At 43.7% G+C, this 25,001-nt stretch overlaps 1 protein-coding gene and 1 non-coding gene across 14 annotated transcripts in view; one reads left to right on the top strand and one right to left on the bottom strand.

Moving 5' to 3' along the window:
* Nucleotides 1-25,001, bottom strand: part of PHF20 (PHD finger protein 20) — a 189,335-nt gene that overhangs the window by 23,926 nt on the left and 140,408 nt on the right. For 12 of the 13 annotated variants that reach the window (XM_074005202.1, XM_074005207.1, XM_005568880.5 and 9 more), the window contains 5 exons: nucleotides 19,069-19,167; nucleotides 18,220-18,384; nucleotides 14,528-14,706; nucleotides 4,323-4,422; nucleotides 698-893 (listed from right to left, as the gene is read on the bottom strand). In XM_074005202.1, the coding sequence (XP_073861303.1) occupies nucleotides 698-893; nucleotides 4,323-4,422; nucleotides 14,528-14,706; nucleotides 18,220-18,384; nucleotides 19,069-19,167 (739 nt within the window). The remainder of the gene's footprint in view (nucleotides 1-697; nucleotides 894-4,322; nucleotides 4,423-14,527; nucleotides 14,707-18,219; nucleotides 18,385-19,068; nucleotides 19,168-25,001) is intronic. The other variant, XR_012419325.1, reaches the window with a different exon arrangement.
* Nucleotides 3,521-3,626, top strand: LOC123567413 (U6 spliceosomal RNA). Its single transcript, XR_006690322.1, has one exon. It is a non-coding gene; the product is annotated as a U6 spliceosomal RNA (small nuclear RNA).

Genomic DNA, 25,001 nt, shown 5'->3' with positions numbered 1-25,001 from the left:
AAAAGAAAAAGGTTAAGATGGTAAATTTTATATTATGTATATCTTGCAGCAATTAAAAACAAAATAACTCAGCCAGGTGCAGTGGCTCATGCCTGTAATCCCAGCACTTTGGGAGCCCGAGGTGGGTGGATCACTTGAGGTCAGGAGTTCAAGACCAGCCTGGCCAACATGGTAAAACCCCATCTCTACAGAAAATACAAAAAACTAGCCAGGCGTGGTGGCAGGTGCCTGTAGTCTCAACTACTCAGGAGGCTGAAGTGGGAGAATCGCTTGAACCCAGGAGGTGGAGGCTGCAGTGAGCTGAGATTTTGCCACTGCATTCCAGTGTGGGTGACAGAGCAAGACTCCATTTAAAAAAACAAAAACAAAAACAAAAACTCAGAACTGTACACCAAAACAAAAAACAAATCAAAATACACACACCATGTCTTGATTCTGGTGGTGGCTTCATGGCTGCATACAATGTCAAAATTCAATGAATTCTTAAAATGGATGAACTTAATTATATGTAAGATATTACTCAATAAAGTTTTTTTTTTTTAAGAATGTTTATCGCATAATTGGTAATTTTTAGTAAATGTCTCAAAGTCAGTTTTATGATTTGATTGCTTTGGTAGCTTTCCAATTTCACAGATTGACCCAGCCCCCAGACCATGCCAAACCAGACTGCTCCCAACACTGCAGGTGCCACACTTACTGCAAGATGCTCATCTTGAGCTGCAGGCCATGCAGAACCTCAATCACTCTCTGCACATCACCAAGAAGCTGGTGGGTAGCCACGATCTTCTTGGCATTCTGATGGGAGTAGTTCTCTTCTAGAAATGCCAGGCCATGCATATGTCCCCTGCTCAGCCACTCCTTGTCATACCAGTACTTGAAGCCAGGCCTCTGACCTACAGCAGTGACAACAAGAGGGTTAAAACATGGCCTGAAGGAAACCCAGGCCGTTTCATCACTATCATACAATTACCGTACAAACTACTGGAAGAATAGATTAGTATATTTATTTTGTTCATTGATTCATCCAGTGTACCTTTTCTTGGCACCTACAATATGCTGGGCTCTCTATTAGGTAGTGGGGACAAGGTAGTGAATAAGGCATGTACTTCCTGATTTCCTGGAACTGGCCAGAGGTGAGCTGGGCACCTGGATTATCTCTAAATTTAAATCATAATATTCTCTTAAAACCTTCCATTGCCTCCTACTCTTAAAACCTTCCATTGCCTCCTACTGCTCAAAGGAGAATACCCAAAGCCCTAACTCTCTAACTCTGGCTTAATGAGGCCCACAGGACCCAGTTCCTTCCTGCCTTCCCCTCCATACCCTTACACTGGCCTCATTTCAGTTTCTGAAACACATCAAACTCTTTGCAGCCTCAAGACCTTCACTTGTGCATCCCTTCTGTCTGCAGCACTATTCCCCAAGCCTTTGCAGGGTTGGCTCCTTACCACCTCCTCAGGAAGGCTTTTTTTTTTTTCCTTTTTTGTTGACAGGGTCTCACTCTGTTGTCCAGGCTACAGTTAAGTTAGGCATGATCATGGCTCACTGCAGCTTCAACCTCCCTGGGCTCAGGTGATCTTCCCACCTCAGCCTCCCAAGTATTTGGGACTACAGGTGTGCACCACCATGCCTGGCTAATCTTTCTTTCTCTCTTTCTCTCTCTCTTTTTTTTTTTTTTTTCTTGATGGGGTGTTGCCATGTTGCCCAGGAGTGCGGCCTTCTGCTACTTCCCAAAATTGAGAGCATCCTCTGTGCCTCACAGTCATCTTATCAATTTTCCCATCATGGCATTCATCACTACCTTACACAGTCTTGTTTACTGAACTTGTTTTAACTTCTGTTTCTGGCTCCCAACCCGGCTAAGAGCCAAAAGAGTAGGAACGATCTTGTTCATGGTTGTATCCCCAGTGCCTGGCAAAAGGCATCTTGAATGAACTTATCAAATCAATGGAAAGATGCCTCGAGGCCCCCTGCAAATGTACCATCTACCACCTAACTCAACAGATGATCAGGCCCCTTCCCTTCTCTGCACCTGTTACCCATTCATTAGAACAACATAGGAACTGGATGGCTTTAGCCATCCTATTGTTACAGGACTCCTTAGGAAGGACTGAAAACATAAGCACATGTGACTTATCAACATGACCTGCTCCAAAGTCCCAGGGAAAAGCTTTCAACCAGACTGTTGTAAACTGTCAATATCTATACAAACCTGAAAAACCCAGGTGATTCCTATTAAGGGCTTTGAGCTACTTCTGGCTTTACTAATATACATGGTAGGGATACACCTTGATTCTGTTAAAAATATTTTTAAGTAGCCTTTAAAAATTGAATCTGTTAAATTTTTGGTCCAACCCACTGCAGAGTCAGTCTATACATGTAGACCCTGTGGCAGACATGCTGTGCTCAGTTCAAGGAAGAGTCTATTCACAGTCTTGGTGATTAAAGTCACAGAAGTTCAGTGAGTGCACAGGATTTGATGAAGAGGGTGTGTGTGACTTCTAAAGAAGGAAAAGTAGAGAAAGACACGGTAGGGAAAAAAAGATTTTTAAAAGGTATGCTAAGGAGCCTTCAGGATTATATGGGGGAAGCTCAGAGGCAGCTGCTGCAGGCTGCCGCAGGATTCTGCAGGATTCAGAGCTGCACTACCTGTTTTACAAGACAAAGATATGAGACAACTGGTTCTCATCGCCTGTCTGGCATTGGCTGGTGGTGTGATCTTGGGCCAGTCATGTCCCTTCTGGATTTGTGTTTGTTCACCTGTCAAATCTTCTGACTACATTATTTCCTTCGGATAAAGGGACAAGTGGAGGCAGATGCTTCTAGGTCTATGGACTTATTTAGTACAAAGAGACAGTGTCACAACAGAGGCCTTCAGGCCCAGAGGGGACCTGCTTGCTGTTAAATGAACTGGTGGCCAGTCCCTCCTTAGACAACCAACAAAATCAAGAGACCTGGCTCTGCAAACCAGTTCTAATTCCAATTTGCTTTATGAGGAAAGTCAACTGTATCCTCAAGGATCAATTTCTTCCTCCTAAGCAAAACTGGGTGTAGGAGAACCAGGCCCACCTCATCAGACAGAAAGGAGTAGCGGAAGCAGAGGCTCTCAAGCATTGTCTAGCTCTAAAGGAATCAGGGGACTAGAGCTGAGGGAGAACCTTACAGGTGGTAATGGGAGACAATGTCACCATCCCATGGAAACTAAGACAATGAACTGCATATTTACAATCCATTCCTTCTAGAAAGGAGCAACCAAGAGCCACAGGTGACCCCTATAGCCATGGAACTAACTGATCCTGCTAAGTAATTAAGTCACTGCTCAGGGTGGCAACAGGCTCTACCCAACCATGCCTTCCTCCTTCCCCTAAAGGGCATTTCTCCCTTCAAGATGGCAGTGATGTGATGAAGGGCAGATGTTGCCACGGGGGGCAGAGGCAGGTTTCTAACCCTCCAACAGCCCCCAAAAGCCAAAGACAGAGCCCATATGCCCATCCTCATGAGTCCTCAAGAAAAGGAAAAGGTGCCACTTCAGCAGCACATACACTGAAACAGGAACAATAAAGAGAAGATTAGCATGGCCCCTACACAAGGATGACACTCAAACTTGGGAAGTTTCTACATTTTTTTACAGAGCTTCAATCACACAGGATGAAAGTTCTAGAGATCTGCTGTACAACATTGTACTTACAGTTATTAACAACAATACTGTATTGTACACTTAAAAATTTGTTGAGGGTAGATCTCATTTTTTTTTTTTTGAGACAAAGTTTCATTCTTGTCACCCAGGCTGGAGTGCAATGGCACAATCTCGGCTCACTGCAACCTCCACCTCCTGGGTTCAAGCGATTCTCCTGCCTCAGCCTCCCAAGTAGCTGGGATTACAGGCACCTGTCACCATGCCCAGCTAATTTTTGTATTTTTAGTAGAGACGGAGTTTTACCACATTGGCCAGGCTGGTCTCGAACTCCTGATCTCAGTTGATCCACAAGCCTTAGCCTCCCAAAGTGCTGGGATTACAGGCATCAGCCACTGCGCCCGACTTCATGCATTTTTTCAAAACCATAATTAAAGAAAAGGAATAGTTCTAGCTCAAGGCCAGGCCTTCCACTAGGTGGGCCCCTTCACACATGTGCTCTTATTGCTACGTTCAGGACAGCTGGCCACCAGGCGGGATAGCAACAGAGGCGAGGAGGAGTTGGAGTCTAGCCGATGCTGAAGAAATGAGTCTCAAGACCACAGACATTTAAAATGTGTCATACACAGCCAGCTGTGCCAAGGAAAAGGCTACATACTGTTATATCCCTGACTCCAGAAATCTCTACCTGGAGGGTCTTGGCAAACATAACAGGTGTATTTCTCGGGCACATTTTCTTCCAGTAATCCCATGCAGACCCCATGCTGCCAGCACTGGCACTCTTCACACTGTTAGAATTAAAGAAGCAACAAAAATTAAACTCAGAAGGTGTTCTCCATCCAAAAGTAAGACCCACCTGCTGAGGGGAGGGGCGTGGGAGGATAGAAGGAGAGGGGAGGAAGGAGCACTCCCTCCTGACTAACGTGGAACTGAGCTGCTGCCACACATCTGGAACTGCACTGTCCAATATGGTAGCCACTAGCCACATGTGGCTCTACATTGAAATTAACATGGTAAGTTAAAAATTCAGTTCCTCAGTCCCATGAGTGACATCTTCAAGCTGAGTTGGAATTATGGCCCAGACACTCATTAGCTGTGTGACTTTGCATAGGTCAGTTCTCCTGGGCTTTATTTTCCCCATCTGCAAAATGGGATACATAATTCCTACCCTCCTCCTAGGGCTGTTTGTGAAGATTCAATGGGTCATTTATAAACGCTCCTATTATAGAGCCCAGCACACAGGTTTATGTAATAAGCTACTATTAATACTATTAACCACTAATGAGCAAGCCAATTCCCCAAGACCCCTGCTGGAGTAATCATGGGTTGGTACTTTGCATTTATTCTCTCTAAACCTTACCAAAGATCACACAGCTATTGAAAGGCAAAGGTGGATGAGAACATAAACCTGGCTTGTTGCTAAGCCAATTCTTTCAACCCAAGGCTCCACTTCCTTCCTTGAGTATTGAGGGGATGGGGGAGAGGGCCAGAAGGCAGAGAGGGAAAGGAAGGAGTTCACAATGAGGGTGGCACTGGGAGACATATGGACAGCCTGAGGATAGGTCTGAGAGCTAAGGGTCCAGAGGAGGGAATGAAAAGGAAAGGCGAACTCCTGAGGAGATACCAGGGCACTTCAAGCAATTCCAAACCAGGACCCTAAACCTTTAACTACCCAACCAAACAAATTAGCCCTAGAACGTGGACAGTGAGCTTCCTGACATGACCTTGATGGTGGCCCACCAGCCTGGCCACTAGAAATCCAGACTAGATTCTGGATTTCTGGACTAGAAATCCAGAGCTCAAGATGGTCCTCAACCACTGGCAGTCACCTAGGTCCTAGCATCAAGAGGGCTTCCCTGAGCAGATGTAAGGTCTCTAGGAAGTTAATCACATCAGAATCAACGTGGGCAGAGCGGGAAGACAGGCTTTAGATATCTGTTTTAGATTCTTCAATTTACAGATGAGGAAACTAAGGCTCAGAGAAGAAATGTAAAGTGACAAAAAGGCGGTCAGTAGCAGAAAACAAACTAACAATTAAAAATGAAAGTCTATCTCACCAATGATTTTGTGTTTTGAAAACCAAGATTCACCAAAAATGAATCAAATACAGTTCAGTTTCAAAATGATAACTTTTTTTTTTTGAGATGGAGTCTCCCTCTGTCACCCAAGCTGGAGTGCAGTGGGACAATCTTGGCTCACTGCAACCTCTGCCTCCCAGGTTCAAGCCATTCTCCCACCTCAGCCTCCTGAGTGGCTAGGACTATAGGTGCATGCCACCACGCCCGGCTAATTTTTTGTATTTTTAGTAGACATGGGGTTTTACTGTGTTAGCCAGGATGTTCTCGATCTCACCTCATGATTCGCCTGCCTCAGCCTCCCAAATTGCTGGGATTATAGGTGTGAGCCACCGCACCTGGCCAATGATAACTTTTTTCATGTGCATATAACTAAAACACATTATTCCTTTAAATTAAGAAATGAATGAGAATAATAAACAAACTAAAAGATAAAATACCTAAGAATAACCATAAGCATGTAAGCCCTCTCTAAAAAACAAAAAACCATAAATACTATTTGAAGAACACAGAGACGTAAGTCAATGGTACAGTGCACCCTGTTCCTGGACAGCAAGAGTTAACATATGGATATCAATTATCCTTGGGTTAATTTATAAAAAGAATGTAGTCCTGGCCAGGCGCAGTGGCTCATGCCTGTAATCCCAGCACTTTGGGAGGCCGAGGCGGGTGGATCACTTGAGGTCAGAAGTTCAAGACCAGCCTGGCCAACATTTTTGAAACCCCGTCTCCACTAAAAATACAAAAATTAGGGAGGCATGGTGGCAGGCGCCTGTAATCCCAGCTACTTGGGAGGCTGAGGCAGGTTCAGAATCTCTTGAATCTGGGAGGTGGAGGTTGCAGTGAGCTGAGATCACGCTACTACACTCCAGCCTGGGTGACAGAGCGAGGCTCCATCTCAAAAAAAAAAAAAGTCTCAATAAAATAATAAATTAATAGTTTTGGAACTAGAAAAAAGAGCAATAAGGAGACACTAGCCATACCAGATATTTTAAAAATATTATAAAGGTACAATAGTTAAAATAGAATTGTATGAGCAAATATACAGACAGATTAATCGATGGAAGAGAGAACCAAAAAAAGATTCAAATACATTTAGAAAAGGAAGTAAATAAAGGTGGTATTTCAAACAGTGAGGTATGGTATTAGTACAATGGGGAGCCATAGTTCTCACTAATTACCTGGCAAAATTGCAGGTGGATCAAATATTTATATAACTTAAAAAAAAAAAAAAGGGCCAGGTGCAGTGGCTCTTGCCTATAATCCCCGCACTTTGGGAGGCCAAAGCGGGAGGATCTCTTGAAGTCAGGAGTTGGTCACCTGAGGTTACCCTGGCCAACATGGTGAGACCTCATCTCTACTAAAAACACAAAAAATTAGCCAGGCGTGGTGGTACACACCTGTAGTCCCAGCTACTCAGGAGGCTGAGGCAGGAGGATCACTTGAACCCAGGAGAGGAAGGTTGCAGTGAGCCGAGATCATGCCACTGCACTCCAGCCTGGGTGACAGAGTGAGGCTCTGTCAAAAAAATAAAATAAAATAAAGTAGGCCGGGCGCGGTGGCTCAAGCCTGTAATCCCAGCACTTTGGGAGGCCTAGACGGGCGGATCACGAGGTCAGGAGATCGAGACCATCCTGGCTAACATGGTGAAACCCCGTCTCTACTAAAAAATACAAAAAAAACTAGCCGGGCGAGGTGGCGGGCGCCTGTAGTCCCAGCTACTCGGGAGGCTGAGGCAGGAGAATGGCGTAAACCCGGGAGGCGGAGCTTGCAGTGAGCTGAGATCCGGCCACTGCACTCCAGCCTGGGAGACAGAGCAAAACTCTGCCTCAAAAAAATAAATAAATAAATAAATAAATAAAATAAATAAAATAAATAAAGTATGATTCAACCATTATGCAGAAAATAAAATTGTTTTTAACTTACATATTGCTAAATGAAAAAAGATGTTAAAAATACTATACATGTGGCTCGGCACGGTGACTCACGCCTGTAATCCCAGAACTTTGGGAGGCCAAGGCGGGCGGATCACCTGAGGTTGGGAGTTCAAGACCAGCCTGACCAACATGGTGAAACCCCCCCGTCTCTACTAAAAATACAAAATTAGCCAAGCATGGTGGTGCATGCCTGTAACCCCAGCTACTCGCAAGGCTGAGGCAGGAGAATCACTTGAACCCAGGAGGTGGAGGTTGCGGTGAGCCGAGATCACGCCATTGCACACCAGCCTGGGCGACAAGAGCAAAACTCTGTCTCAAAAAGAAAAGAAAAAAGAAAAGAAAAGAAAAGAAAAGAAAAGAAAAGAAAAGAAAAGAAAAGAAAAGAAAAGAAAATACTACACATAAAATGCGAACATTTGCATTTAAACAAAAAAGAGATGGTTGCAAAGCAATGTGAATGTACTTAATATCACTGACTTGTATGCTTAAAAATGGTTGTAATGGTAACTTTTAGGCAGGGCAGGGTGGCTCACACCTGTAATCCTAGCACTTTGGGAGGCTCAGGAGGAAGGATCATTTGAGGCCAGGAGTTTGAAACCAGCCTGAGGAACATAGTGAGATTCCATCTCTACAAAAAAAATTAAAGAAATTAGAAGGTGTGATGGTGTGTGCATGTAGTCCCAGCTACTCAGGAGGCTGAGGTGGGACAATCACTTGAGCCCAGGAGCTGGAGGCTGCCATGAGCTGTGATTGTGCCTCTGCACTCCAGCCTGGGTGACAAAGCAAGACCCTGTCTCAAAAAAGGAAAATATAAAAATAAAAAGGGTAACTTTTAATGTTATGTGTATTTTACCGAAAAATTTTTAAAAGGAAAAAATACATTTGCTATTGTTTGTTTAGCCACAGAATGTTTCTGAAAGGATATACAAGAAACTGATAAGGGCTGACTCTAGGGAATGGGTGGTTGGTGACAAGGTATTTCTCTGGTGATAAGGTATTTCTCTGTGTGCTTTCTGGACTTTGAATTATGTCAGTGCATTAGGTACCAACAAATAATATGAATTTTAAAATAACCAAAACTTTCAAATGGGCTTCTTTGTTTAAATTTTTATTTACTTAATTTTTATTCAATTTCTTGTAGAAACAGGGTCTCTCTATGTTGCCCAGGCTGGTTTTGAACTCCTGGACTCAAAGGCTTCAGCCTTCCAAAGTGCTAGGATTATGGGTGTGAGCCACAGTGCTAGGTCATTAAAATGGGCTTCTTTTTAAAACTGCTACATAATCTTTAGTGGAGTTGGGCACTTAATACATATTAATACTTGTTGTTGTAGGGCAAAGGTCAGCAAACTACAGCCCATGTGCCAATGCCAACTTGACTTGTTTTGTAAATAAAGTATTACGTGAACACAACCATATTCATTTGTTTAGGGGTTTTTGTTTGTTTGTTTTGTGAGACAGGGTCTCACTCTATTCCCCAGGCTGTAGTGCAGTGGTACTATCTCGTCTCCCTGCAGCCTTGACTGCCCAGGCTCAAGTGGTCCACCCACCTCCTGAGAAGCTGGGACGACAAGTGTGTACCATCACAATTAACTAATTTTTGTATTTTTTGTAGAGACAGGGTTTGCCATGTTGCCCAGGCTGGTCTTGAACTCCTGGCCTAAAGTGATCTGCCCACCTCAGCCTCCCAAAGGGCTGGTATTACAGATGTGAGCCACTGCACCCAACCATACAGGTGAAAATTTGTTTTACATATTGCCTACAGCTGCTCGAAGAAAAATCCAGTATGCGCAACAAGACCTAAAAATTTATTATCTAGCTGTTTAAGAAAAAGCTTAACAAAACCTGCTCTATGGCAATTAAAATAATTTAAATATCAAATGTATTTCCTGATGTTCATTTTTATGTGGTAGCCAGATTCCTCAAATACCATGATTATTAAGTATGATTTTAACCTTCTAGTGATTTAAATTAGCACTGGTAAATAAGATCAAATAGCGATATATATGAACGATGTTGATACTACCCATATAATGAAAATGATCCAAAAAGTTATTTCTCTATAGTAATACATACGCTTCTAGAAAACACACTCTAAATGTATTCTAGGATTATTCAAAATATCAATTTAAGGTAAAGATTTAAGAAAAATTTATTCATGTCTTCCTAATTAGATGGTGAATACATTTTAAAAGTTTAAACTGTATTTGTTCTAGCTAGCTCCCTCTAAATTTATGCCTTTTGCTAAAGTTATTGAGTGGAAAAGGTACATTGCTCTCAGTGACAGGACAGTCAGAAACTATCTCTCCTTAACACAAAGCCAGGTGGACATTCTTGGTTCAGGTGAACAGCACAGAAAAGTCCTCTGGAACAAAAGCCAAGAAGCTCTGAAGTGAGCTCGAGACACAAGGTCTTGTGGAGCCGGGGAAGTGGGAGATCAAGTTGGCTCCTGACTTCGCCATGCTCCTGGTGGCCCCGATTGCCCCAAAATTCGTTTCTTCATATAGCACATAACAGCACATTAACCTCTACCCTCAAACACCCCAAGATCCTTGCTACTTATAGAAAAGTCAATGGAGAAAGTACCAGAGTGGATCAGAAATGGGTTACATACTGTTAGGCAGAATAGCCTTGCCAGGAGGAACATTCATTCCTCACCCACTGAAGATTTTAACAGGCAGATAAAGGGCAAATCTGTCAGGCTAACAAGGCCTAGAACTGAGCATATGCTCAAGGATGACAGAGTAGAAACTAAAGATCTTTAACATCCTTTTAAAAACAAACTTTAAAAAAAAAATCTACTAAAAAATAATAGTCTGAGTTATATAACCTTTCTTTTCTTTTCTTTTTTTTGGAGGGGGACAGGGTCTCATTCTGTCACCCAGGCTGGAGTGCAACAGAACGACCACGGCTTGCTGCAGCCTTGAACTCCCAGGCTCAAGTGATCATCCCACTTCAGCCTCCGGAGTAGCTGGGTCTGCAGGCATGCATCACCATATCCATCTAGTTTTTTTATTTTTTATTTTTTGTAGAGATAGGGTCTTGCTATGTTTCCAGGGCGGTCTCGAACTCCTGGGCTCAAGCAATCCTCCTGCCTCAGCCTCCCAAAATGCTGGGATTATACCATGCCCAGCCAACAATTATCTAATAGTAGTCCACAGGGCTTCAGAGAGTCTACAAAATGTGTGTGTTTTTAACATAGGACAATTTAAAAAAAAAAAAGATGCGCGCTCAAACATGTTCCAAGTCAAATGTTAAGACAGTGAAGCCCGCCACCACACACAATTTTGTATTGCTAAGATAGCTCAGTATTATGTTGACCTCAAAACGGAGCTTGTCCTCCCATCTCTGATTAATCAAAGTAACTACACAGCATGCTGTTCAGGAAAAATCACCCTGACAATGGCCATGTGCATCACGCGTGTCTCACTGTTGTGTAACCAAATAGAGAAAAACAAATGAGCCATTGAAGTGCTCCAAGTCAGCAACTGTCTGTCACTCAGAGCTCTGACAGCATATCAGAATCATGGGAATATGCCCACCATTCACATGTCCAACCTCACAAGTAAAGATCATCCATTTTGAACTTTCAAAACTATTGCTGTTACCTGTTACATATTTTGGGGTTCTATGAAACAGTCCATTAGGAAAAGGGGTTCTGAAAAGGGGTTCTGATATTCAAAAATGTTTGAAAACCACTGAACCAAAGTATACTAAAGGTCTTAAATATCAGGTACCCTTAAATCCCAGAGGTGACTATGAAGGCTATTCAAAAAGACAAGACTCTCCCTCAGCCTAAAGTGTGTGTATGTATGTGTGTATGTATATGCGTGTGTGCACTGGTGGTGCTGGGGAAGGGTTGGTCAGCCAGTCTAGATGGTACTATTATGTTTCAAAAACGAATTTTTCTTGTTTCACTTCTCAACTGTAAATGTAAATCCCCACAGCTAAGGCCCCTTAGGGAAAGAGCACTTGACTGGGTGCCCCTGGGTTCAAATCATAATCTGATGACTTATTTAATGGTTCTACAATGATGAACAAAATCATATCTTCGTAATTTTGTTTTCCCAAACAAGTGACTTGAGATAGCCTTGTTAGAGGTGAGATGGTATTTCTGAAAACACTCCAATAACTTTAAATCACTACCCAGCTGGACACAGTTACCTTAGCTCCATAGAGTTGCTTTAGTTCTGTTAACAAAAAGAGCACGACTGTGGTACATCCATAGCATGGAATACTACTGGACAATAGGAATAAATGACTACTGAAACACACAACAACATGGATCAATCTCAAGGATATTATACAGAGTAAAAAGGGCCTCTCTCAGAAAGATACATACCATGTGATTCCATTAACCAAGAGTCATAAATTACATATAGACAGTTAAAACAGTTTAGTGTTTCCAGGGTTGGGGATAAGTATGCTATAAAGGGTACCAGGAGGGAATCTCATGGTCTTAGTAACCTGAGTACCTTGATTGTGGGAGTGATTACACAAGGCTATACTTGTAATGAAAGCACACAGAGCTATATGCACACACAAATGAGTACGTGTATATCATTGGGAAAATCTGAATAAGCTCTAGTGATTGTGCCAATGTCAACTGGTTTTGTAGTTTTGATATCCTACTGTGGGTTTATGGGCTGTTGGCATGGGAGGAAGACCAGCAGAGGAATTCATGGGACTTTCCTGTACATTTCTTTGCAACCTCCTGTGAATCTATGATTATTTCAAAATAAGTGTTTTCTAAAAGCCCTAGGAAAATAAAAGGCAAAAAAGCAAATACATCTACTCATCTCTAGTTGTTCTGAAAGTTTAAAGAGCTACGGCAAAGTCCCAATGTTTCAAGAAATAAAAGGAAAGGGGACTGTTGAATACAAAGACAACAAATTCAAAGAATGAGAGGAAAAAATGCAACTGTATATTAAGTCAAGGTCCAAAAGTGAATTTCAAAACTCCATGCCATGCAGATCACAAGGTCAGGAGTTCGAGACCAGCCTAGCCAATATGGTGAAACACTGTCTCTACTAAAAATACAAAAATCAGTCGAGCGTGGTGGCAGGCACCTGTAGTCCCAGCTACTCAGGGGGCTGAGGCAGGAGAATCGCTTGAACCCAGGAGGCGGAAGTTGCAGTGAGCCGAGATTGTGCCATTGCACTCCAGCCTGGGTGACAGAGCAAGACTCGTCTCAAAAAAAAAAAAAAAAAAAAAAAAAAAAAAAAAAATTATCATAACAAAAACATTTTGCCAGGCACAATGGCTCATGCCTGTAATCCCAGCACTCTGGGAGGCCAAGGCAGGTGGATCACCTGACGTTGGGAGTTCCAGACAAGCCTGACCAACATGGAGAAACCTCTTCTCTACTGAAAATACAAAAATTAGCTGGGCGTGGTGGCACATGCCTGTAATCCCAGCTACTTGGATGGCAGAGGCAGGAGAATCACTTGAACCTGGGAGGCAGAGGTTGTGGTGAGCCAAGATCGCGCCATTGCACTCCGGCCTGGGAAACAAGAGCGAAACTCCGTCTCAAAAAAAAAAAAAATCCATGCCATGCCAACCTACAGTACTGAAAGGGCAAGGAAATAATATTCTATCACAGAAAGCAAGCCAAAGGGGCTGGGCCTGTTTCTCATAATCTCAGTAGGCTATATAGATTCTTATTGGGCGATGGGCAGCCACCCCCTTTACTGGAAATAACCCCTGAACCCCCATTCACGTTATAATATAACACAGGGGGGCCCCAGGCAGTCTTTTTGCCCCTGTCGATAATCTGTAAGCTCTACTACCACCAGACCAGATAACTAGACAAGGGGAGAGCATTTGACCCATAACAAACTGTTTCCCCTCTGGCCACAGGTGACTGTTCCAAAAACTAATATCTGATCTAAATTTGGCTGGAATTCCTTACTCAGAAATTTAGAATTGGGACTAAGATTCTGACCTTGGTCTACCTAGTCTCTTGAACACAAAAATGTAAAATTGGGGCAAGGCCAAAGGTGACCATTTTTCATTTTCCAAGAAAATAAGCAAGGAATAAAATCAAAAAGAACCAAAAGGACTCCAGAGTAGCAGGAAACAAGGCAGACAAAGGCCCTCAAGATGGAATTCCAGGTTCTGAGCCTGAAGGCAGCCCTGCCTCTGAGTCCTGGGACCCAGTCTATTTCCCAACAATATTTGTACTTGCCCCTAAAAAAAACCCTAACCAATATAATCATAACTTTTAAAATTTCAGGTTCCCAAGCCAGTTGGGCAGCTGTCAAGACACCCAGGGAACTTGTGACACCCTTAGGAGCCAGCCAGCCAGCGCCACCTCTCCCAGAACTGTGATTTACAGACAAGGGCCAGGGCAGGTAGGTGCTGGCCAGGCATGGTTTCCCCAAGCAGGTAAGGAGGTCCCGCCCACCACAGGCACATCTCAGAGATAGAGACGACAGACGCAAATGTCAGGAAAATAAAGAAAAAGAAACATAGAAGTTATAAAGCCAGCCTGCATGATCACAAAGACAATTTACCTCAAAGAGAAGATAAGAGTCCATGGGAAGATTAAACTGCCACTCCAAAGATTTCAGTCCCTGCTGCTCAACTCCTCACTTTGTGACCACAGGCAAGGCCCTTCCCATTTGCGGGTCCCAGTTGCTTCAAGCAGAGCATGAGAGGTTTAGACTCAGTGATCCCTAAAGTCCTCTCTTACTCCATCAGTGGACTATGTATGGCAGCCTGGAACTCTGAGGAAGCCAAACCAAAAAGCAAAGCTCAGTCTGCTGCTATTCATGCTGTCTATCTGGGGCTCTGGTATGACTTGCCATTGTTGCTGGCCTCAAAATTCCCTTCAAGGACCAGTTTGTGCTTCTCTAGACCTGTTTCCTGGAAGTTCTCCCTACCTGAATCATGAAGTCATTTTCCTCCTGGACCTCACAGATGCAACGGACCACCTCAAAGTCATAGCGGTCATCCCCATCAAGTTCCTCATCTGGGTTGGTGGTCACATCCACATCTTGGCCGTACTCATCATCGCTCCAGAGAAAGCTCTCAGAAGAGGACTCACTCAAATTATCCTCCTCTACGAGGAAAGGGAAAACAATAGTTACTATTTTAGGTTATAAAATTAAAACCCCTTTGATTGTCAAGAATGAAAAATGACCTTATAGTCCCACTCCTCCAAGCAAGAACATTCATAGGGCAAGGAAACGAGGATGCCAATCTGTCCTTGGATCTGTCATTTAGTAACAGCTCAAACGAGGCATGCTGCCAGGCAGTGAACTCAACTCCACTTCTGCATTTCACTGAGAGAATGAAGCCCAAGGGCAGTGGCTACTCAAGATCATAGAACTCAGTGGCAGAGGAGCTACAACTCCCCATGAACCACAGAGACCACCATCCCTGACAACTCTAACATGTTCTTCAGCCTCACCCCATCCAGTCAGCACCTGGCTTACAGTCTGTCTGTATCCAGAGCTACCTTTAAAACTCTATAAACAAAGGCTGAGCATGGTGGTTCATGCCTCTAATACCATCATTTTGGGAGGCCAAAGGAGGAGGATTGCTTGTGCTCAAGAGGTCAAGTTAAGCCTGGGCAACATGGTAAAACCTCATCTCCACTAAAAGAAAAAAAGAATTAGCTGGCCACGGCGATGCATGTCTATAGTCCCAGCTACTCAGGAGGCTGAGGCAGGACGATCCCTTGAGCCTACGAGTTTGAGGCTGCAGTGAGCTATGATCACATCACTGCACTCCATCCTGGGTGACAGCATGAGACTTTTTCTCAAAAGACAAACAGGCTGGGCACAGTGGCTCATGCCTGTAATCCCAGCACTTTAGGAGGCCAAGATGAGTAGATCACTTGAGCCCAGGAGTTTGAGACCAGCCTGGTCAACATGGTGAAACCCTGTCTCTACTAAAAATACAAAAAATTAGCCAGGTGTGGTGGTTCGCCTGCAGTCCCAGCTACTGGGGAGGCTGAGGCAGGAGAATCACTTGAACCCAGGAAGCAGAGGTTGCAGTAAGCCAAGATCATGCCACTGCACTCTGGTGCGGGTGACAGAATGAGACCCTGTCTCAAAAATAAATAAATAAAATAAAAATAATAAAAAATAAAAAAATACTTTATTGCTTAAAAATGCTGACAGACACAGAGTGAGTATTTGCTTTTGGAATAATGGTGTCAATAGACTTTCAGGGTTGCTGCCACATACCTTCAGTTTGTAAAAAAAATACATTATCTGTGAAGTGCAATAAAATATTAATAGTTATGCCTGACTTACAATAGGGTCTGGTTCAGAACAAGCGCTTAGTAAAAGTTAGCTGTGATTATAACTAATCAGGCCTCAAATGATTCTACCTCTGATTATCCCTGGAATCTTCCCCTTCCTCATTCCTCACTGTCTACAGAGTTTTTGTTTTTGTTTTTGATTTTTGTTTTTGAGACAGAGTCTCACTCTGTCACCCAGGCCAGAGTGCAGTGGCATGCACTCACTGCAGCCTTGACCTCCTGAGCTCAGGTGTTCCTCCCACCTCAGCCTCCCAAGTAGCTGGGATTACAGGTGCATGCCACAATACCCGGCTAACTTTTTTTGTATTTTTTGTAGAGGCAAGGTTTGCCATGTTGCCCAGGCTGGTCTTGAACTCCTGGGGTCAAGCAATATATACCTGCCTCAGCCTCCCAAAGTGTTGGGATTACAGGTGTGGGACACTGCACCCAGCTTTCATTTTTTACATTGTCAGTTAACACAATGAAATGTATTGCTAGTTCAAATTTTTAAACATTACATCAAAACAAGATTGACCTAATGAACACATATGTCACATTTTTCAGAACATATGGAAGAACTAAACTAATTTTATCTCAAAGGAAGGTTTAAGAAATGTAACAGGCCAGGCACAGTGGCTCATGCCTGTAATCCCAGCACTTTGGGAGGTCGAGGTGGGTGGATCACAAGGTCAGGAGTTCAAGATCAGCTTGACCAACATGGTGAAACTGTCTGTACTAAAAATACAAAAAAATTAGTCAGGCGTGATGGCGCACGCCTGTAATCCCAGCTACTTGGGAGGTTGAGGCAGGAGAATCGCTTGAATCTGGGAGGCAGAGGTTGCAATGTTATATATATATATATGTAATATATAATATATATAAAGCCTTTCTCGAGAGGGCTCAAAGATATGTTTCCAGAGTTGTGTGTGTGAACAAATACCGTCATTCACGTGCACATCCGCTTACACTTCGATGCCTTCATCTGTACCATCCTGAAGCAGGGCACACTGGCCAATGCAGCAATTGAGAAGGTTTTTCTTTTTTTTTTTTTTTTTGAGACGGAGTCTCGCTCTGTCACCCAGGCTGGAGTGCAGTGGCCGGATCTCAGCTCACTGCAAGCTCCGCCTCCCGGGTTCACGCCATTCTCCTGCCTCAGCCTCCCGAGTAGCTGGGACTACAGGCGCCCGCCACCTCGCCCGGCTAGTTTTTTGTATTTTTTTAGTAGAGATGGGGTTTCACCGTGTTAACCAGGATGGTCTCGATCTCCCGACCTCGTGATCCGCCCGTCTTGGCCTCCCAAAGTGCTGGGATTACAGGCTTGAGCCACCGCGCCCGGCCTGAGAAGGTTTTTCAATGCCAGCGGGACTTTGTAACACCTGGGTGAGTGGGCGCCTCCCCTTCCAGGGCCCATATTAGGTTGAGCACATATGTATATATGTGTGTGTGTGTGTGTGTGTGTATATGTATATATATAACATTTTACTGATTTTTTTACATATATATTGTGTGTGTGTGTGTGTATATAACATATTTTACTGTTTTGTTTTGTTTTTGTTTTTGAGACAGAGTCTGGCTTTGTCACCCAGGCTGGAGTGAAGTGGCGTGATCTCGGCTCACTGCAACCTCAGCCTCCCGGGTTCAAGCGATTCTCCTGCCTCAACCTCCCAAGTAGCTGGGATTACAAGGTGGACACCACCATGCCTGGCTAATTTTTTGTATTTTTGTAGAGATGGGGTTTCACCATGTTGGCCAGGCTGGTCTCGAACTTCCGGGCTCAAGTGACCCACCTGCCTCACCTCACAAAGTGCTGGGATTACAGGCGTGAGCCACCACTCTGGCCACCAATTTTTCTATTGAATAATTTTTCTATTGAGCTGAGTTCTTATATATTCTGGTTATTAATCTCTTATTAATGAATAGTTTACAAATATTTTCTTTCATTTAGTAGGTTTTCGGTTCACTTTATTAATCGTTTAGTTTACTGTGCATAAGCTTCTCAGCTTGATGCAATCCCACTTGTCCATTTCTGTATTTGTTGTGTATGCTTTTGAGGACTTACTCCAAAAAACTTGACATTTCTCAGCACAGCAATATTTTTCAATTAAGGTATATGCATTGTTTTAGACATATGCTACTGAATACTTAACAGACTACAATATAGTATAAACATAACTTTTGTAAACACTGGGAAAATAAAAATTATGTGTGACTAGCTTTATTTGTTTTATTGTAGTGGCCTAGAACTAAACTGGTAATATCTCCCAGGTATGCTTGTATTTTCCAATAAATTATCAGCAAATGATCAGGCCAGAAGAGCCTCCTTACCCAGTGCTTTCCCTTTCCCTTTGTGGTGTCCAGATTCTGGGCCATGAAGCTGCGGGCTCATATGGACCCCTGGCTTGTGTGAGGACCCACACCTGGTAACAGCAAATGCCTTGGGTGGAGAAGGTTCCTGGGAGGTGTCACTGATCTCCTCACTGCAGGGGCATTCTGGAAGAACAGGATCAGGAAAGAATGAACAACCCTAGATAACAGTGGTGCATTCCAGAATCAATCTCATCCAACCAACAAGCCTCCTTTTCAAGCAGCACAAAGGCTCAGGGACAATTCAACCAAAAAGAGGTGTGGAGAGCAGATGCAGGGGCCCAAACGCCCCTCTTCAGCATCGCCCCTCTCCTCTTTTCCTGATACGATTGTTTTTCTAAGCTAGAAGATACACTTGAGAATAAAACGTGGCATCCTTTAAGTCCCAAAGTCAGAATACAGATTTTTCTAAACATTTTTGTGAGGGCTAGACACAGTTTTTAAGAAGGGAATCCTTTCTCGAGAGGGCTCAAAGATGTGTTTTCAGAGTCATGTGTGTGAACAAATACCGTCATTCACCTGCACATCCGCTTACGCTTCGATGCCTTCATCTGTACCATCCTGAAGCAGGGCACACTGGCCAATGCAGCAAGTGAGAAGGTTTTTCAATGCCAGTGGGACTTTGTAACACCTGGGTGAGTGGGCGCCTCCCCTTCCAGGGCCCATACTAGATTGAGCCCACAGTCCTGGTAAGGGACTATTGGTCCTTCCTCTGCTCAGCACAGGCTCAGAGACCATAATGGGAGAAAGCAACCGCTCCCCACTCATAGTAAGGAAACCTAAGTGAAACCCTGAGGAAAAAAAAATTACCAGGTTTGGTTTTCTTTTTCTTTTTCTTTTTCTTCTTTGGCTTCACTCTCACAAACTCTTTGAATTTCTTCTCTTTATTCTTTTCCTTGTCCTTTGTAGCTAGAATTAAACACAAATGTTGGCATTTTAACATTTTGTTTTCAATGCTGGGGTGCTTATTATTTTCCTAAATAAGCATGTCCAGTGGGCCTGGCTCTACCTGGGAAGTCTGGAGCAGACTGCCCGTGGCAGAGCCATGCCTCCATCACTTAGCCTTTCAGTCCAGCTCAGCACACTCTGGCCCACTGCCTGTCATTGTAAATGGATTTCAGTGAAACACACCATGCTCACTGGTTATGTGTCTTTCACACTTCAACAGCAGAGCTGAGTAGTGAGGACAGAGACCTTATGATCCCCAAGGTTGAAAATATTTATTATCTGGCCCTTTACAGACAAGTTTGCAAAACTCTACTTGGATCACTGCTCCTCAACCCTGGCTACATACTGGAATCACCTGGGGATCTGATTTTTTTGTTGTTGTTTTCATTGCCATGTCACCCAGTGGCACGATCTCAGCTCACTGCAACCTCCGCCTCCTGGGTTCAAGCGATTCTCCTGCCTCAGCCTCCAGAGTAGCTGGGACTACAGACACATGCCACCACACCTGGCTAAATTTTGTATTTTTAGTAGAGACAGGGTTTCACTATGTTGGCCAGACTGGTCTTGAACTCCCGACCTCAGGTGATTCAGCCACCTCAGCTTCCCAAAGTGCTGGGATTATGGGTGTGAGCCACCGCGTCCAGCCAGGGTTCTGTTGCTTGTTTCACTCTTTTTTAAAAAATTGAGGTGCCATTCATATAACATAAAGTTATTTTTAAACGAACAGTTCATGCCTTCCAAATACCAAAACTTCATCCTCTCTACTCTATAACAAAACTCCTTAAGATGTCAATCCTCCCTGTCCAAACTTCTCCCTTCAGGGTATTTCCTAATCACAATCTAAAAAGCTTCCCACCTACCACTCTACTGAGATCAGTTTTCAAAATTAATAGCCTCACCATTGAAAAATCCAGTTGTAGCCAGGCATGGTGGCTCATGCCTGTAATCCCAGCACTTTGCGAGGCCAACGCAGGTGAATCACCTGAGGTCAGGAGTTTGAGATCAGCCTGGCCAACATGGCAAAACCTCATCTCTACTAAAAATATAAAAATTAGTCAGGCGTGGTGGCAGACGCCTGTAATCCCAGCTACTTGGGAGGCTGAGGCAGCAGAATTGCTCGAACCCAGGAGGCAGAGGTTGCAGTGAGCCCAGATCACACCATTGCACTCCAGCCTGGGCGACAGAGTGAGACTCTGTCTCCAAAACAAACAAAAAAAATCCAGTCGTTTCTTCTTCTCTTACCAAATATACTTGTAGGATTTCAAGTAATTCACCATGCCTTACTTTTTACATATCAAGAGTTTACACGTACATGTATCCTATGACCTTGCCATCCACTACAACATCTCCATTCAAGAGAAAGCATCACTTATGTCCACACAGAGACTTATACATGAAGGCTCATAGCAGTTTTAGTTGTAATTGCCCCAAACTGAAAACTGCCCAAATGTCCATCAACAAGTGAATGTGCAAATAATTCATGATGTATCCATACAATGGAAAACTTATCAGCAATAAAGGTACAAACAGCAACATAAGTGAATCTCAAAGTATGCTGAGTGAAAGGAGCCAGACAAAACAAGTGCACACTGCAGGATTCCATTTCTATAATAGTCTACAAAATGAAAACAAACCGGCTGGGCATGGTGGCTCACACCTGTAATCCCAGCACTTTGGGAGGCCAAGGTAGGCAGATCAGCTGAGGTCAGGAGCTCAAGACTAGCATGGCCAACATGATAAAACCCCATCCCTACTAAAAATACAAAAATTAGCCAGGTGTGGTGGCTCACGCCTGTAACCCCAGTTACTTGGGAGGCTGAGGCAGGAGAATCGCTTGAGCCCAGGAGGTGGAGGTTGTAGTGAGCTGAGATCACGCCACTTCACTCCAGCCTAGGCAACACCGCAACTCGGTCTCGGAAAAAAAAAAAAAAAAGACAGAAAACAAACCATAAGTAACAGTAAGCAGAAGAGTGGTTGCCTGGAGCTCAGGTGGAGGGGAGAGGTGGGAAGGAGGAACTAAAAAGGGGCATGAGGAAAGTTTGGGAGGAAGTGGAATATGTTTACTATCTTGATTGTGGTGATAGTTGGGTATAAACATATGTTAAATCTCACCAATTATACCATTTAAATATGTGCAGTTCATTGTATAATTAAGTCTCAATAAAGCTATAAAGAAAACAATTCAGTTGCATTTAGTACATTCACAATGCTGTACAACCACTTTGATACAGTTCTAAGAACACTTCCATCACTCCAAAGTAAAACCCTTTACCATTAAGCAGTATTTCTCCTCCCCTAAACTCCTCCCCTCAGCCCCATCAACCTGCATCTGACTCCATGGGTTTATCTACTCTGGATATTTCATAAATATGGAACCATACAATACATGACCTTTTGTGTCTGGTTTCTTTCATTTAGCATAATTTTTTCAAGGATATCAGGATTTTAAAAACACTTTCCAAGTGATTCTGATACGGAATCAAGATCTCCACAAAGCAGGTGTGGGGCAGGGTAGGCAATCAGATTCCATTTTAACTAAGCACTTGTGTGCAAGGAAATCACAAATATCTCATTTAATTGGTGTGTATATCATTCCCTTTTTACAGGCAGGGAAACTGAAGCTCAGAGAGGTGAAATCACCCACCTGACATCACATAGGTATTTGAAAGCAAATTGGTCTGACTCTCCAGCACCATGTCTGCAATGCAACCAGGCCCCTCTCCCAAATGAGCACTCGGGAACCATCAGAAAGGAACAGTGGGCTGTGCCTACTGACTGGCAAGCCTGGAAGCTATAGGCAGAGTTGATGTACTGGCTAGAGAACATAGGACTTAAGGGTATTTGAGCTCCTTAACTGTTAAAATACCCTGCAACTAGAGAAGAAAGTCAACAAACATGAAAGCTAGGAGAGAACTTAGACCAATTTGTAAAAGCACTCATTTTTGAAACCAAGGCCCAAAGAAAGTAGATGGGCAAAACATGGTCAGATCCCTCCTGAATTTCAAAAAAGCTATCAATAATTTTTACTTTTCATTGATCCTGGGAACAGGGTCTTCCCCAAACATAAAAACAAAACTCATTTTTACAATTTCTTGGCTACCACCGTATTATTAGCCATGGTTTCAATTCATTTCGTCAACAGATACCATGCATATACTATCTTCCAGGCACATGCTAGGGAGGAGGGATACGGCAATGAACAAAGACAGATAACACCCCCTGTCCCTCACAGAGCTATATTCTATTCAGTTGGTACAAAAGGAATTGCTGTTTTTGCCACTGAAAGTCACAGCAAAAACCACAATTACTTTTGCACCAACCTAAAAAGCTGATGGGGCAGCAAACTATGGATAGGAGGGAATTTCCTCAACTGGATAAAGAACTTCTTTGCAGCCAACTTCATACTTAATGGTAAGAAATTGGATGTTTTCCCCTTAAGATCAGGAACAAAGCAAGGTGCGTCTCTCACTACTCCTACTCAACATTTTACTGGAAATCTTAGCTAGTGGAGTAAGCCAGAAAAGGAAATAAAAGCTCTACAGATTGAAATGGAAGAAATAACACTACCTTTGTTTGAGGATGATCTGACTGTCTATGCAGAATATCCCAAAGAATTGATCAAAACAAAAATTGCCAAAACAGCACTTATAGCAAGGCTACAAGATACAAGGTTAATATACAACAACCTATTGCTTTTCTTTTTTTTTTTTTTTTTGAGACGGAGTCTCGCTCTGTCGCCGGGCTGGAGTGCAGTGGCCGGACCTCAGCTCACTGCAAGCTCCGCCCCCCGGGTTCCCGCCATTCTCCTGCCTCAGCCTCCCGAGTAGCTGGGACTACAGGCGCCCGCCACCTCGCCCGGCTAGTTTTTTGTATTTTTAGTAGAGACGGGGTTTCACCGTATTAGCCAGGATGGTCTCGATCTCCTGACCTCGTGATCCGCCCGTCTCGGCCTCCCAAAGTGCTGGGATTACAGGCTTGAGCCACCGTGCCCGGCCAACCTATTGCTTTTCTATATGCCAGCAATGAACAACTGGAATTTGAAATCAAGAAATAGCAAGGAGATCGGTATGGCTCCAAAGGAACTGAAATTAGAATTAGGTTGAGTGAGGGAAAGAAGCAGATGGAGGCTAGAAGCAGATCATGATGAAGGGCCCTGTGAGGAAGTTGGCTTTTACTATGAGTGATTTAGGAAGCCACTGGAGGATCTCAGCAAAGGAGGGATATTATCTGTTGTACCTTCACCCCCAATCCCCCACCACACACACACAAACTGCTCCCTGATCCAGTTTTTATTTGTAAATTCAGGTTTTAGTGACCTCCAACTAAAGTAATTATACCCATCAGCTTAGTGAAATGCTAACAGAATTTATCCTGTCAGTAGCAGAACTGCCTGAAGCAGCAACATAATCGAGGTCCTAAATCCTTGAGACAGAGAGGGCAAGATGTAGAAGAAAACTGCCCAATGCTAGGGCATGCCTGGTTATCTGGCTAAAGATGGTGGTCATTTGTAAACTCCAGTGGCACAACTTGCAGGCCCTAGAGAAGACACAGAGAATTGCCCAGCAAGGACTGAGCTAAGCCAGGTGAGTCCCTGAGGAACAGGGGTAGACAAGGTGACAACAGGCAGAAATCCCTAGATGGCCATGTGCACAGGAAGTCTCCTGCAGGGAGGCACTCCTATTTCCCACTCCAGGGCCTGGAATCATAAAAGACAGCAGAGCCTCAAGGTGAGAGTATAGGCTTCACAACAGATCCAAATCATAGCTCCACCACCTGTTAGAGCTGTAAATACTGGTTCAAATTAATCCATCTCATCTGCACTTTAGTTTCTAATCTATAAATTAGGCATTATAGATGCCTAATATGCCAACATTAGAGCATCCAAATTCTTAAAACAAGTACTTCTAGACCTAAAGAAAGACTTAGCCACCTAATTTTAGTGGGGGACTTCAACACCCCACTGACACAGCATTAGAAAGATCATCGAGGCAAAAAACAAAGAAATACTGGACTTAAATTTTACACATGACCAACTGAATCTAATAGACATCTACAGAATACTCCATGCAGCAATGACAAACTATACATTCCACCCATCTGCAAATGGCAAATAACCTAAAATTGACCACGTGCTTGGCCATAAACCAAGTATCAATGAATTCAAGTCATTGAAATCATATCAACCATACTCTCAGACCACAGTGGAATAACAGCATAAATTAGGCATAACAGCACCCACCTCACAGGGGTTAGTGCTGATGACTAAATAAGACAATACAAGTAATGAACTTGGAACAGCGCCCAGCACGAGGTACTCAAATGTCAGTTGTTACTATCTTGCTTGCAATACTCTTTCCCTGGAAAGCAGTGCTGGTCACTGGTCTGCTGTCAGCTCTCTCTCTGGACAGCTTTACCAATTGTTCCATGACCCACAGAGCATGTACTGGCTGTACAGCTTCCTCCCGGCTGCCCTGACTGGGTTGGACAAAGAGTGACTTCCTGCCAGGGCTCTGGATCGGAGAGCAGCTTGTCGCCTAAGCAGGGTGAGGCTTTCCTCCAGGATGGCCACTTGTCCTCTCCCCAAGCTGCAGGTGTCCATCAGGAGAAATACCAGAGGCCTTCTTGCTCCTCCATACAGCTGACTCTTGAGTATTCCATCCAATCACTGACTTATGAGAGCAGATGGACAACAGTCATCAGACCGCTGCTTCCAGGAGGGAAAAGAATAACATCACCACCACCTATGGGGTAACTGCTTGTACACCACAGAGCAGAGCTCAGCCACGAGGCTGGGA

The sequence above is a fragment of the Macaca fascicularis genome, chromosome 10 (assembly GCF_037993035.2).
Source record: "Macaca fascicularis isolate 582-1 chromosome 10, T2T-MFA8v1.1".
Taxonomy (NCBI): Eukaryota; Metazoa; Chordata; class Mammalia; order Primates; family Cercopithecidae; genus Macaca; species Macaca fascicularis.
Note: the sequence above shows the minus strand (reverse complement) of the source record. Positions and strands in the feature narration are given on the sequence as shown.